The sequence below is a fragment of the Oryx dammah genome, unplaced genomic scaffold (assembly GCF_014754425.2).
Source record: "Oryx dammah isolate SB20612 unplaced genomic scaffold, SCBI_Odam_1.1 HiC_scaffold_17, whole genome shotgun sequence".
Lineage (NCBI taxonomy): Eukaryota > Metazoa > Chordata > Mammalia > Artiodactyla > Bovidae > Oryx > Oryx dammah.
In genome coordinates this window covers 28,178,649-28,192,184 of record NW_024070201.1, presented here as the reverse complement: position 1 = coordinate 28,192,184, position 13,536 = coordinate 28,178,649, and the positions used below count along the sequence as shown (strand labels likewise).

General features: G+C 40.1%; 1 protein-coding gene and 1 long non-coding RNA gene across 4 annotated transcripts in view; one reads left to right on the top strand and one right to left on the bottom strand.

The window, feature by feature from the left end:
- Window positions 1-1,065: 1,065 nt before the first annotated feature.
- Window positions 1,066-12,697, top strand: MPZL2 (myelin protein zero like 2). Of its 2 annotated transcripts, none has more exons than XM_040258098.1 (6): window positions 1,066-1,450; window positions 2,437-2,603; window positions 3,077-3,287; window positions 5,820-5,967; window positions 9,446-9,521; window positions 11,112-12,697. In XM_040258098.1, the coding sequence occupies exons 1-5, from the start codon at window positions 1,393-1,395 to the stop codon at window positions 9,507-9,509; spliced, it is 648 nt and encodes a 215-aa protein (XP_040114032.1). In that variant the 5' UTR covers window positions 1,066-1,392; the 3' UTR covers window positions 9,510-9,521; window positions 11,112-12,697. The 2 variants fall into 2 exon arrangements, with proteins under 2 accessions (XP_040114032.1, XP_040114034.1); XM_040258100.1 differs by having other exon boundaries at window positions 1,210-1,450; window positions 11,187-12,694.
- Window positions 3,281-13,536, bottom strand: part of LOC120876317 — an 11,136-nt gene continuing 880 nt past the window's right edge. Inside the window, exons 2-3 of one of the 2 annotated variants that reach the window (XR_005724150.1) lie at window positions 5,749-5,933; window positions 3,281-3,458 (exon numbers count right to left, since the gene is read on the bottom strand). This is a non-coding gene — a long non-coding RNA (uncharacterized LOC120876317). Of the gene's footprint in view, window positions 3,459-3,805; window positions 5,934-13,536 lie in introns of those variants that run through there. The other variant, XR_005724149.1, reaches the window with a different exon arrangement.

The window sequence follows — 13,536 nt, the reverse complement described above, 5'->3', positions numbered from 1 at the left end:
TGTGCCACACGGATTGTGGGATCTTAGTTCCCCCCTCAGGGATTAAACCCTGGACCCAGGGCAGTGAGAGATTACGTCTTAATTGCATGGGTAACCTTCATCCTCCTTCTACTGAGTTTCCATACAGCTTCACTAATTTGTAACAATTACCCATCATCCTTCCAGACAAGGAGACACCTTGTCTCACTTCAAATCTCCAGCTCTTCAGATTTCTCAGACAGTTGACTGCCCCCCAAATGGCAAATAAAACCTGAAGTACAAAAAAGTTATTAGGAAAAGCTTTTCCTTGAGGATCCTCTGTCTGATTGCTCACATGAGCTATGATTTTTGTGGAAAGAGCACTAGACTGAGTCAAAAAAGAGAACTTCCCTGGCAGTTGAGGGGTTAACAGGCATACACTTCCGCTGCAGGGGGCAGGGGTTCTATCTCTGGGGAACTAAGGTCCCGCATGCTGTGTGGCCAAAAACAAAAAAAGAGTCAAAACAAGTTCCAGTTCTGCTACCTATTGGTTGCGAAAATAAATCACCTCTGGGTTTTTAGTGTCTGTCTTCACTGGTGAAATGGGAACACTTCAGGGCAGGGTCGTGTCAATGAAAGCACTTTGCAAAGTGTCTTGAGATAGCACATGATTCCTCTTTAAATCCTTCAAACATAAAGGGTCATTAAACACTGAGATTTATTTTGGTCAGTCTGTTTTAGATGGGGTGGGGGGCGGTGTGGAGAGGGAAGGGGGTTTTCAGGGGAAATCTACCAGCTAGAAAAAGCCAGGGATCCTTGTGGTAACATGTGGTTAAAATCAAGTATACAAACTCTAGGACTTTTTGAATACAGAGGGTCCTAAGGAATTCTGATTTTTTGGAGGTGGTAATCCAGTTCAGGCTACTGTGGCCTGAGGGCGGTGCTTTGATAAGTGAAATCACTGCAGATAAGTTCAACATTCACTTCTTAGGCAAGCTTAAAACCTGTTTTTTAAAAAAATGTGTGCGTGTGGGCCAGACCCAAAGCAGCCTGGGACCTTTCAGACAGGCACCACCTCCTCTGGCTGTTTCTGAGGCCATCCAGAGGCCAGGGTCCAGATGAGCTGAAAAGACAGACCTGCAGACTCTGGGACTTTGTGTAGACGTGTCTGTAGCGCGGAGGGTGGAAGGGAGGCAAGGAACGAGGGGAGGAGGGTGTTGGGAGCTGAAGCCCCACCTTTCATTCCAGCAAAGTGCACTGGCAGAGCAGGAATGACTCACAGGCACGGGTGCTCAGGTTCCCACAGGTGAGGCGACAGACTCCTTTCTCGGGAAAGACGCCGAGGCGCTCTCTCCACCAGGAGTGGCCTTGGCAGGGTGCTGGCGTGCTTGGTCTGCCCGGTCTGGTCTCTGGGGCCAGGGCTGGGTTTCCCTCATGTATGGCAAGAGCCCTACGCGTGCTGTGCTTTTTCTCCTTGGCTTACAGCTCACAGGTAAGAGCTCCCGGGCTTTTCTGAGCATTTCCTCCACTGCCTACCCTATAAAGTTAGCTCATTGTCCCAGAAGTTGCAGGTCTTTTACTGGAGCCTGAGCCACAGTTACATTTTGCTTTAGTGTTAACTTTAATGAAACTGAAGTAGGGGGTTGTTTTGGGGGAACTGCTTTTGGAAAAACAGGTTTAGGTGTTTTCTGGTTGCCAGTGATTGGGGCACAGAAAGGGTTTTCTAATCTCAGGTTACACTCCATTTTTTTGGTGGCTGCTCTCCACCTCCCACTACAGGCAGAACCCGGCTCTTGGATTTCTGTGTGTGGGTCTTGTCTGAGACTCTGGACAGCATTGGGAAAGCGGAGCTGGTTAAGGAGAGAGACCCACTGTGGCTTGCTAACTGCCCCAACATGCACATACTAAATGTAAATATCATGCTAAAAAGCGCTATGTGGTATAAAGTTTCCAGCCGTACAAGCAAGCTAAATTGTCTGGGGATGATTAATTCCGTTTTTTTTTTTGCAGAACACTAGGAATAGTAGGAAATTCACTTAACAAGGACCCTTTCTGGAAAACTTACTGCTAGGGGACCACGATACACATAATGTATTATGGTTAATCTGAACAGAGGTCTAATTCATGTTTTGATTAGTTTTTTTTTTTTTGTTTCTGCCTTCAATCTTATTTTCCAATGCTTATAGTTTGTTAGAGCAGTTTTGAAGTGGGTACCATGAGGCTAGGGTATCCTGTTTTAGAGAAAGTGTGACTGCTAAGAAAAGTTTACTGTGTGCTATTTTTAGTTGTTAAAGGAATGGGAGGGTCAAGGTTACATGTAGGTAGGAATACGTGGTGGTTGAAGCTGAGTTTGAGTGAGAACTGGGGCATCTCAGATCTGTTGGATGCCCTATTCAGACCTTTATTTTGGTAGTGTCAGCAGAAATTCTCTTAAGACACATCTCCTGTTAACCCTTCATTGCCTTTTTTCCATTGCAGCTCTTTGGCCAATAGCAGCTGTGGAAATTTACACTCCCCGTGTGCTAGAGGCTGTCAATGGGACAGATATTCGGTTAAAATGCACTTTCTCCAGCTTTGCCCCAGTGGGTGATGCTCTCACGGTGACCTGGAATTTCCGTCCTCGAGATGGGGGCCCTGAGCAGTTTGTAAGTTGGGGCCCTGGATTAGAAAAATAAGCCAGTCCATTTCTCCTGGACCTTTTGTATTTTTCTTGGCGATAAGCACAGGGTAAAGCTGGGGCACAATTCTTGGCACAGAGACAGAGCTGAGAGGCTGGTGAAGGGGAAAGCAAGAGGTTGTTGCAGGAGAGCTGCAGACCAGACAGTCAGGCTTGCTGATGTTTCTCTTTTGAAGATTTTTCTTTTTGATGTGGACCAGTTAAAAAGTCTTTATTGGATGTGCTCCAATATTGTTTCTGCCTCATTGTTTTGGTATTTTGGCCACGAGGCACGTGGGAAATTAGCTCCCTGACCAGGGATCACACCCACACCCCGTGCACTGGAAGGTGAAGCCTCAACCCCTGGGCCACTGGGGATGCCCCTGCTGTTTCTCTTCTGCTCCTGCCACCCGTCTCCCTGCCCAGGTGCCGAGTAAAACCTCTGGCGTGACTCCTCTCTAGGTTTTCTACTACCATGTGGATCCCTTCAAACCCATGAGTGGGCGCTTCAAGGACCGAGTGGCCTGGGATGGGAACCCTGAGCGGTATGATGTCTCCATCCTCCTCTGGAAGCTGCAGTTTGATGACAACGGGACATACACCTGTCAGGTGAAGAACCCGCCTGATGTTGATGGGCTGATCGGGGAGATCCAGCTCAGCGTCGTGCAGACCGGTAGGTGACGCAGAGACAAGTGTTTCTGGAAAGTATGAGAGCTTGTAGGAAACCGAGGGGCAAAGTTTTGTGATGGCTGAAAGAGTAGAGAGGAGGACCAACTCTTTGGATCTGGAGATTGCAGAGGAAGAGTGAAGAGTCCTGGGGTAAAAAGAGAAAGGCTTTGTTTGGCTGTGGAAAGAAACAGAAAATAAGGCAAAGGGACCTAGGGAACTGGTTACAAAAATGACATTGAGATCATGAAAGGGAGAGGAAGCAACTCTCTGATAAAAGGCTAACAATAAGTCCATTCATCCACTCATCTAGTCACAAGATTGAGTACCTACTTGCTGTCCAAAGTGCTTGACATGTACCATCTCATTTAATTCTCATACTCACTGTTGGAAGTAGACACCAATAATGGTACCTATTGTTTATCGAGCCCTTCCCGAATGCTAGGAGATTTATGTAACACATCTCATCTTTGTTGTTGTTCAGTGCTAAGTCATGTCCAATTCTTTGCAACCCCAGGGACTGCAGTGACCCCATGGACTGCAGCATGACAGGCTTCCCTGTCTTCACCATCTCCCGGGGTTTGCTCAACCTCATGCTCGTTGAGTTGGCGATGCCCTCCAGTCTCTGTGTCCTCGGTCTAATCTTTACACGTCAATCCACTGTGCTCTTAGTGCTCCCTTCCCCCCATCTTACTAACGAGGAAACCAACGCTCATACAGGTTAAGTCACTTGTCCAAAGTCATGGAGCAGATAATTGGAGTCACTCAGAACTCAAACCCAAGCATCTCTATCTCCAAAACTGTGCTCCATCTAATGCACTGTATTGCCTGCAGGCCTAGAAAGGACAACCTGGAAAACTGCCAGATAACAAAAATAAAAGACCACAAAACTTAAAAGAGTTGTAAATTTGGGTCTGAGTCACTGCTACAGTTTATCAGCTGTAAATACATTTTTTTTCTTCTGTAAAGTAAGACTAATAGAGCTAAGATTATGATGAGGATAAAATGACATAATAAAAAATCCCCAAAGTCTGAATTGTACTGAAAATTATAATAGCTAACATATATTGAAAGTATTATGTGCAGGCACAGTGTGGAACAATTTACATAAGCAATTTTATTTTTTTATAAGAACTCAAGAAATGAGTATTGTTATCTCTACTTTATACATTGAAGAAACTGAGGCTCAAAAAAGTTAACTACCCAAGTCACATAGGAGCTGGTATTTTAACCTAGCTGTCGTTGGTGTATTCTCTTAACCAACACGTTACTATCCAAACATAAAAGCCTATAAAATGGTATGAATTCCTTTCAGTCCTAGCATCATCCTTCAAGGCCCTATCAATAGAGAGCTGTGTGACCTTGGAGAAGTCATCTAAGTGTTGAAAGAAGTAATGTCTTTGGATCTCAGTTTCTTCTTTGCAAAATGAACAGGTAGATAAGAACCCACGGGTCTTAAACATACTAGGATGGCTACTCTGAGGACCTCACGAAAGCTATAAGCCGTTTACCACAAACAAGGCACACAATCTGACGTGGATTTTGTGGGTTTGTTCTCCTTTTCCCTCCCTCCCCCGCCCTCTTCCTTTACAGACTTGAGGCTGGGGAACCCCTGGGCTAGATATTCGCTAATATCCTTTCTGGCTCTGTAGGTTTTTTGAAATTTAAATCAGAAACCAAGCTCAAAATCTAGAGACTCAGACTTCACAGTCTCTAACCTTGTTTAGGGACCCTTCCCTCTGGGTTGGACTTCCCTGGTGGCTCAGATGGTAAAGCGTCTGTCTACAATGCGGGAGACCTGGGTTCGATCCCTGGGTTGGGAAGATCCCCTGGAGAAGGAAATGGCAATACACTCCTGGAAACTCCCATGGACAGAGGAGCCTGGTAGGCTACAGCCCATGGGGTCGCAAAGAGTCGGACATGACTGAGTGACTTCACTTCACTTCCCTCTGGGTTCTCTCTTACATCATTGATCCACTAGATTACAGTTACTTGCCTCTCTTTCCTGTGGGCATCAGTTCCTTGAAGGTAATGTCTTTTCTGGCTTTGTATTTCCAGTGCTAGGACATAATAAACTCTTAATAAACCTGAATAAATGACTGACTGAATGACAGAGGTAAGAAGGATTCAGGGAGAAATAAACACTGGATTTGATGAGGTCAGCAATAACCTTACCCCATTAGCTAGATTACCTGCCCCAGTGATTCTCAAATTTTTTGCATGCATCAGAATCACCTGGAGAACAAGTTAAAACAGATTGCTGGGCCCCACCTGTAATTGGGTAGATCTGGGGTGGGGCCTGATGGAACTCACCTTTTGAAGTTCTCAAGTCATTTTGTAGCTGCTCCTCCTAGGACCATACTTTGAGAACCACTAAAGAAGTCTGTAAGGCTTTCCTATTGCTACTAGAGTTTACATAGTTAATATGGTAGAAGAAAGGAATATTTCATTTAAGGGTGAAAACACACCCCTATTATATCTTCAGATTTCATCACAGTCCTCCTTTTCAGAATCCCAACTTGATCTTTTCTCCTTACAGTACGCTTCTCTGAGATCCACTTCCTGGCTCTGGCCATTGGCTCCGCCTGTGCACTGATGGTCATAATAGTAATTGTGGTGGTCCTCTTCCAGCATTTCCGGAAAAAGCGACGGGCTGAAAGAGCACATAAAGTGGTGGAGATAAAACCGTAAGGCTGGGCAGTTCTGGAAAAGTCTTCTTCTAACACTGTTTTATGGCAACTGTTGGTATTTTATAGCGGGGCTAAATCATTCTTGAACAAATGCCTTTTCTTTTGGGTAAATCTCATACAGAATTCAAATTCACAGGATGGATAAATTAGGGTGTGAATTAGTAAATTTGGCTTTTTCTGTATCAAAATACAGTTGATTTACACTGTTGTGTTAGTTTCAGGTGTACAATAAAGTGATTCAATTATTTACATTTATATATATTCTTTTCCAGACTCAATTCCCTTATAGGTTATTACAAAATATTGAGTATATTTCCCTGTGCTATACAGTAGGTCCTTGTTGGTTCACTATTTTATATATTATAGTGTGTATATGTTGGAGAGGCAATGGCACCCCACTCCAGTACTCTTGCCTGGAAAATCCCATGGATGGAGGAGCCTGGTAGGCTGCAGTCCATGGGGTCGCTAAGAGTTGGACATGACTGAGCGACTTCACTTTGACTTTTCACTTTCATGCATTGGAGAAGGAAATGGCAACCCACTCCAGGGTTCTTGCCTGGAGAATCTCAGGGACAGGGGAGCCTGGTGGGCTGCTGTCTGTGGGGTAGCACGGAGTCGGACACGACTGAAGCGACTTAGTAGTAGTAGTAGTGTGTATATGTTAGTTCCAAACTCCTAACTTACCCCTCCCCCACCCTTTCATGCTTGGTAGCCGTAAGTTTGTTTCCTCTGGGGTGTTTAGTTTCTTAATTTTAGGGAAGATTTCATCATAGGCTTTCTTACTATGTAGGATTTGATACACAAAAATTTGCTTATGTAAAGCTTTTCTAGGATATTCCTTCCTTTTAATGTAAATCATACATTTCTAAGAACCACTGGGCTGCCAGCAGGGCCTCTGAATCAGTGCCTAGGAAAGTCAGCCATGCTGATGTAAGGTACATTATATATATATATATATTTTTTTTTTAGATAAAATTTCATATAATAAAATTCATTAATGTTCACAAAGTTGTGTAACCATTAACGCTAATTCCAGAACATTTTCATCACCTCCAAAAGAAACTCCATACCTTTTAGCTATCACTCCCTATCTTCCTCTCCCACCTGCCCCTGACAGCTACTAATCAATCTGCTTTCTGTCTGTATGGATTTGCCTGTTCTGGACATTTCATGTAAAGAGAATCATATAACATGTGACCTTTAAAAAAAATTATATTTTTGTAATTTGAAAATTTTTTTATTATTTAAAAAAAATGTAACCTTTTATGTCTGGCTTCTTTGACTTAGTATAATGCTTTCAAGGTTAAACCATGTTATGTCATTCCTTTTTGTGGCTGCATTATATTCCATCGTATATACATACCACATTTTAAAAAAGTATTTATTTTTAAATTTATTTGGCTGTGTCAGGTGTTAGTTGTGGCACACAGGAACTTTCCTCACAGCATGAAAGTCTTCTCTAATTGCAGGGCACATAGGCTTAGTTGCCCCAGGGCATGGGGCATTTTAGTTCCCCAACCGGGGGTTGAACCCATGTCCCCTTCATTGAAAGGAAAATTCTTAACCACTGAGCCACTAGGGAAGTCCTCACATTTTGTTATTTCATTCAATTGATGGACATTTAAAATTTCCCCACTTTTTGACTATTAGGATTAATGCTGCTGTGAATATTCATCTACAAGTTTCTGTGTAGGCATATGTTTTCAAATTTTCTGGAGTATATAAATAGGAGTGGAATTACTGGGATATATAGTAACTCTGGAGAAGGCAATGGCACCCCACTCCAGTACTCTTGCCTAGAAAATCCCATGGACAGAGGAGCCTGGTAGGCTACAGTCTATGGGGTCGCTACTAGTTGGACACGACTGAGCGACTTCACTTTCACTTTTCACTTTGATGCATTGGAGAAGGAAATGGCAACCCACTCCAGTGTTCTTGCCTGGAGAATCCCAGGGATGGTAGAGCCTGGTGGGCTGCCATCTATGGGGTCACACAGAGTTGGACACGAGTGAAGTGACTTAGCAGCATAGTAACTCTATGTTACCTTCTTGAGGAATTGCTGGACTGTTTTCCAAAACAGCTGCACCTTTTCATATTCCCACCAGCAACGTATGAGGGTTCCAGTTTGTCTACATCCTCAACACCACTTGTATTGTCTGTCCTTTTGATTATAGCCATCTAGTGTGTGTGAAGTGGTATCTCATTAAGGTTTTGATTTGTATTTTTCTAACGACTAATGCAATGGCAGCCCACTCCAGTACTCTTGCCTGGAAAATCCCATGGACAGAAGAGCCTGGTAGGCTGCAGTCCATGGGGTCGAAAAGAGTCAGACACGACTGAGCGACTTCACTTTCAATTTTCACTTTCATGCATTAGAAAAGGAAATGGCAACCCACTCCAGTGTTCTTGTCTGGAGAATCCCAGGGACGGTGGGCTGCCATCCTATGGGGTCGCTCAGAGTTGGACACGACTGAAGCGACTTAGCAGTAGCAGCAGCAATGACTAATGATGTTGGGCATCTTTCCATGTGTTTATTGGCTATTTTAATATCTAATTTGGAATGATATTATTCAAATATGTTAAATATTTGAAACCATTTCCAAATTAGGGTATTTGTCTTTTTATTGTTAAGTTTTTAAGGTCTTTATATATTTTGGAGTATACAAGAGCACCTTGTTAGATAAAGGATTGGCAATTATTTTCTCTCATTCTGTGGGTTGCCTTTCCATTATTATGATTGATGTCCTTTGCAGCACAAAAGTTTTAAATTTTGAACAATTCCAGTTTATCTTTTTTCTTTCGTTGCTTGTGTTGGTGTCATACTAAGAAACCATGGTTTAATCCAAGGTCAAAAAGATTTATGCCTGTTTTCTTCTAAGAGTTTTACAGTTTAGTTCTTATATTTAGGCCTTTGATTCTTTTTTTATTATTCTTTTTTGATTCATTTTCAATTAATTCTCATATATGTTGTGAAGTAGGAGTCCAAATTCATTCTCTCACAGTCGTAATTTTTTCAGCTGTCTCAGCATCATTTGTTTCTTTCCCTCAAGAAATATTTACTATAGTAGAATACAATTGATAAACATGATTTCTAGGTCAGTCTTTTTTTGTCTTTGTTTTGGTTTTGATTTTATGCTTTTTTCTTTTTTGAATAAGAATTAGAATTAGAAGTAGAATACTAATGCTAAACTAAAGTATCTGTTTTAAATACCTGGAGTTCCCAAGTGATATTTCCCTCTAGCAATATTCTGAAAAGTGTCTAAATCCACATACCCAGGGTCATGTGGAGGCATGAGTATTATTAGTTAGACAGTACTAGTGGTTTAGTGCTCTGTAAGCCTGATCTATTCCCAGCTGCATATAATTCTTACCCAAATTTGGGGGAATATATCTAACCTGAATCTTTGTATATAGATTTGCCTCCCTTGTTCCTAGTCTTGTTCTCCTGACAATGGTTTCTGCTTCTATGTTACAGAAAAGAAGAAGAAAAGCTCAACCAGGAAAAAAAGGCTTCTGTTTCTTTAGAATACACAGACTAACATTCTTACATGGTAAGTTTCACAACTGGGTTGATTTCTTTCCTTAGCTTACTTGCACGTCTCATCTCTAATGTAGATCTCCTAGATGATATAACTGTTCAGTGTTTCCTGTATAAAATGAGAGGAGCTGGGCAGAGAGATAAAAGTCTTTTCTTGTGTTATGGATGGCTTCCTCTTTGAGTGTGTTTTTTGCAAAGGACTAGAAAGCTAGAACCTCCTATCATTAAAGCTGAGAATTCTATGATTATTTGAAACTTTGGGGTTTTATTTACCACCTCCAAGAATAATAAATTAACTTTCAATATGTAAGTAAATTTTTTTTTAATGAATTAATATTTGCTCTTTTCTTGTAAACTAATCATGGCAGTTAAGAGAGTGACTCAATAGATATGCCTGACATTTTGACAAGAGAACTTTTGTATTCTTTGGAACTGAGTTCAACTCCTCTCATTTAGTTTTTGGGACTATGAACCTAATTTTAGTGGTGTGTAATTTTGTTTTTCCAGTTTTTAGGTTTATTAGGCTTAAAAGGTAGGTTGATTTATTTTAATATGATTATAATTTCTATTCCCTGAAGTCGGCCCACTATTATCATTTGCAAAAAGAGCCACAATTTTACAGCCTAAAGCTCCAGGGAAAGTTCACAAGAATTTATAAAAACAGAGTATGGAGAAAAATGATTCTATTGTAAACCTAGGAAAAAAATTTGGTATCACAGAGATTTTTACCAAGGGCTATTTTTAAAATCAAGCAGATTTTCTAAGTCAGGGGCATGGAAAATAAAGACAGAGGCTGTTTAAGATTAAAAGAAATTTAAGGGAGTGATACAATCAAGTGCAGTGTATGACTTTTGACTGGATGGATACTAGTTGTAAAAAGAGTTGGTACAATTGGGAAAGTCTTAATATGAAAAATGTCAATATGGATATTAGAGCATTATCATTAATTTTTATTAGGTATATTAAAGATATTGTGCTTACCCAGGAAGACATACATATTTTAAAAATGTATATTGGAGTACTTAGGGGTAAAATGTCAGTAATTTGTTTTAAAAACTCTGAAGTGAAGTGAAGTGAAGTGAAGTCGCTCAGTCGTGTCTGACTCTTTGCAACCCGTGGACTGTAGCCCACTAAGGTCCTCTGTCCATGGGATTCTCCAGGCAAGAAAACTGCAGTGGGTTGCCATTTCTAACTGCCCCCCCCATATATGTTATTTATAGCAGGTACAATTTATAGCTATACAATTAAATGAGAGTATATTCCACACACTGACTTCTTTGCTTTTCTGTATATTTGATTTTCTTTATTATAAAGGGGTTGTGGGGAGACAGAGAGAATGTATATATGTGAGTAAGCAGCTATGGATCATCCAAGGGTCTATGCAAGGCAGGGATTATGAATTAAGGACACTGACCCTGAGAACTATGTAATAAAGATCAGGAAATTTTTTTAAAAGTTAAATTAGGAGAGGACAAATATACTTAAGAATATTTTCCTTCACAATGGAAAATAGATATAGTGATATATACGTATTCACGTCAGGTATTCCTATTGTACTCTTGCCAAATGCATTATCCATTTAAACTTCTGCTTTGTATTTCAGGAAGCTGAAGATTTCCCAGAACAAGAACCCTAAGATAAGCTGGAGTTAATGGAAGCTTTTCTTTGGCTTTTTCAGTTGTGACCTGCCTTCCAACCAGCACTGCAGTATATAACCACCTAGACCAGCAATGTTCCTCTGGAGCCAGCATAGGGCCCTTCTTGAGTAAATACCACCAGACTCACAAACAGCTCTGTTACTAAGGTTTTATTTAATTTCAGAGTGCAAATATTTTTCAAATGCTCACTAGGTTTTATATACTAAGAAGCTATATTTTTGCCCTTAAACACTCCTTGAGGATTATGATTTATATTCACATATATTGGCCTCAAATGAGATAAAAACCAAACTATTATGTTTACTTTGATATATTAATTTCTTTAGAGCAGGATTTTAGCTACTAAAGTTAACATGTTTATTCTTTCCTTCTCACATGCTCGATTAAAAGGTGAGCTAATTCTCTCAACAGTTTTGATTAACAGAAAATCCTAAATTCAAACTGTTAAAGAACAGTTTGATTTTTATGACTCTCCTTAAGTATGAGACACATCTTATTTTATTGAATTTCTTTCAATACCCTAGATGGCAGGGTTTTGTTTTTGTTTGTTTTTGGTCAGTTGACCTAGGGTTTACAGTAGCAAAAACCAAAACCACAGAGTAACTAGGGAAGGTGACATAAATGCTAATAGATTGACTAATGCCACCTCAGGATGAAATGCTTGTCACCTTTTTTCTGTGCTCTGACAAGTGATAACAGCTCTGATTTTTCACGAGCAGTGAATGACAGTTTAGATTACTATATTCGCCACTTCCAATTCAATTATTTATAACAACAGAGCAAAATCTATGCTCATTTGTAGACTGGAATCATTACGCAGTTAAACGGAAGGATTCTGAAGTGGTATATTACAATTTAAAAATTTAGGGGTAATGAAAAAAAATCAACCCTAAGTGGTGATAATTTTCTCTGGTGTTATACAAAGCTCTGAGAACTGGAAGAGGTTACATTTTTTCTTTCTTTATTTTTTGTTTTAAGAAAGCTTGATACTTTGTTTTCACCAACTAGGCTGAAGATATTATTTCTTTTAACAAACTGGAATTTCAAAGCAGTTTATTTGTATTTAAAGATGATGAACTTTGATTTTTTTTCCCCCAATACTAAAAAAAACACACCCCACCCTGGTATAATTTACTTATGAACTTGAAATGCTTCTCATACCTGTCTCATTTTGCTTTTTATGCTGTCTAAAAAAGTAGTTTCAGTACCCAGTTTTGAAACTAAAAATCAGATTTAAAGTCCATATTACCTTTCATTCATATTTTCTCTTTTTCCCTCTACATTCAACCTTTGAAAATATAGTAACTGGATATTTCTTCAAACAGATAGCCTGGAGGTAGTTTAAAACTCCTGGAAGGTGTTTCCAGCAAACTTGTAGTTTCTGTGTCTTGGTTAAATGCTCAAGGGTTAATACAGCCCCATTGTTCAGTGTCTTCTACTTAAAGAGAACTTTTGTATTGTAATTTATTTTTTATTGTGCCTTAAACACTATGTAAATAACCGTCAGTAATAAAGCATTACAATTATATAATTTGCTTATACAAAAATCTAAAATTTTTACATAGCAGGTAACAGAAAACTGATGGGAATGTATTTTACCTCTATTGAAAAATTTTCTAAGGAGCAGCCTGGAAGTGAATAATAGAATTAGTTTCTACTGGATAAATAAACCTATATGAATTTCCACAGAATTTTCACATTGCTTTGAATAACAGAATTGAGCACAACAAACTACTTAGTTTGGGTACTCTTGAAGGAACAGTATCATCTATTCCATCTGATACTTTTACATTACCTTCTTAATAGAGAAAAGTACCAGCTTTCAAGTCTAGTAAAGAAATGCGAGTTGAAAAATGTAAAGTTATTAACTATTCCAAAAGCTGAAGCATATTTTCGTTCTCTTGCTTTCACTAAACATTCGTAGATTCCCGGAGAATAGACTAATAATTAAAGGAAGGTACCATCCCATTTCTTTTTCAGAAGAATCTGACACCACCTCTTCATTGCACTTCAAGCGCTGTGAAAACACTTTCTCGCTTTTCCAGCCAAAAGAAGCATAAATCTCAGCTCCTTTTTGTAATGATTTCATCATTGCTACTGTCAGCAGTAGCTTAAGTGAAAGAAAGTGAAGTCGCTCATTGGTGTCCGACTCTTTGCGACCCCATGGACTGTAGCCTACCAGGCTCCTCTGTCCATGGGATTTCCCAGGCAAGATTACTGGTGTGGGTTGCCATTGACTTCTCCAGGGGAACTTCCCGACCCAGAGATCGAACCCGAGTCTCCAGTAATTTAACACACACCTAATTTAAATTTAGGTAGGTACTGAGATGGATGCTGTATTAGCTACACACACACACAAAATACAAATCA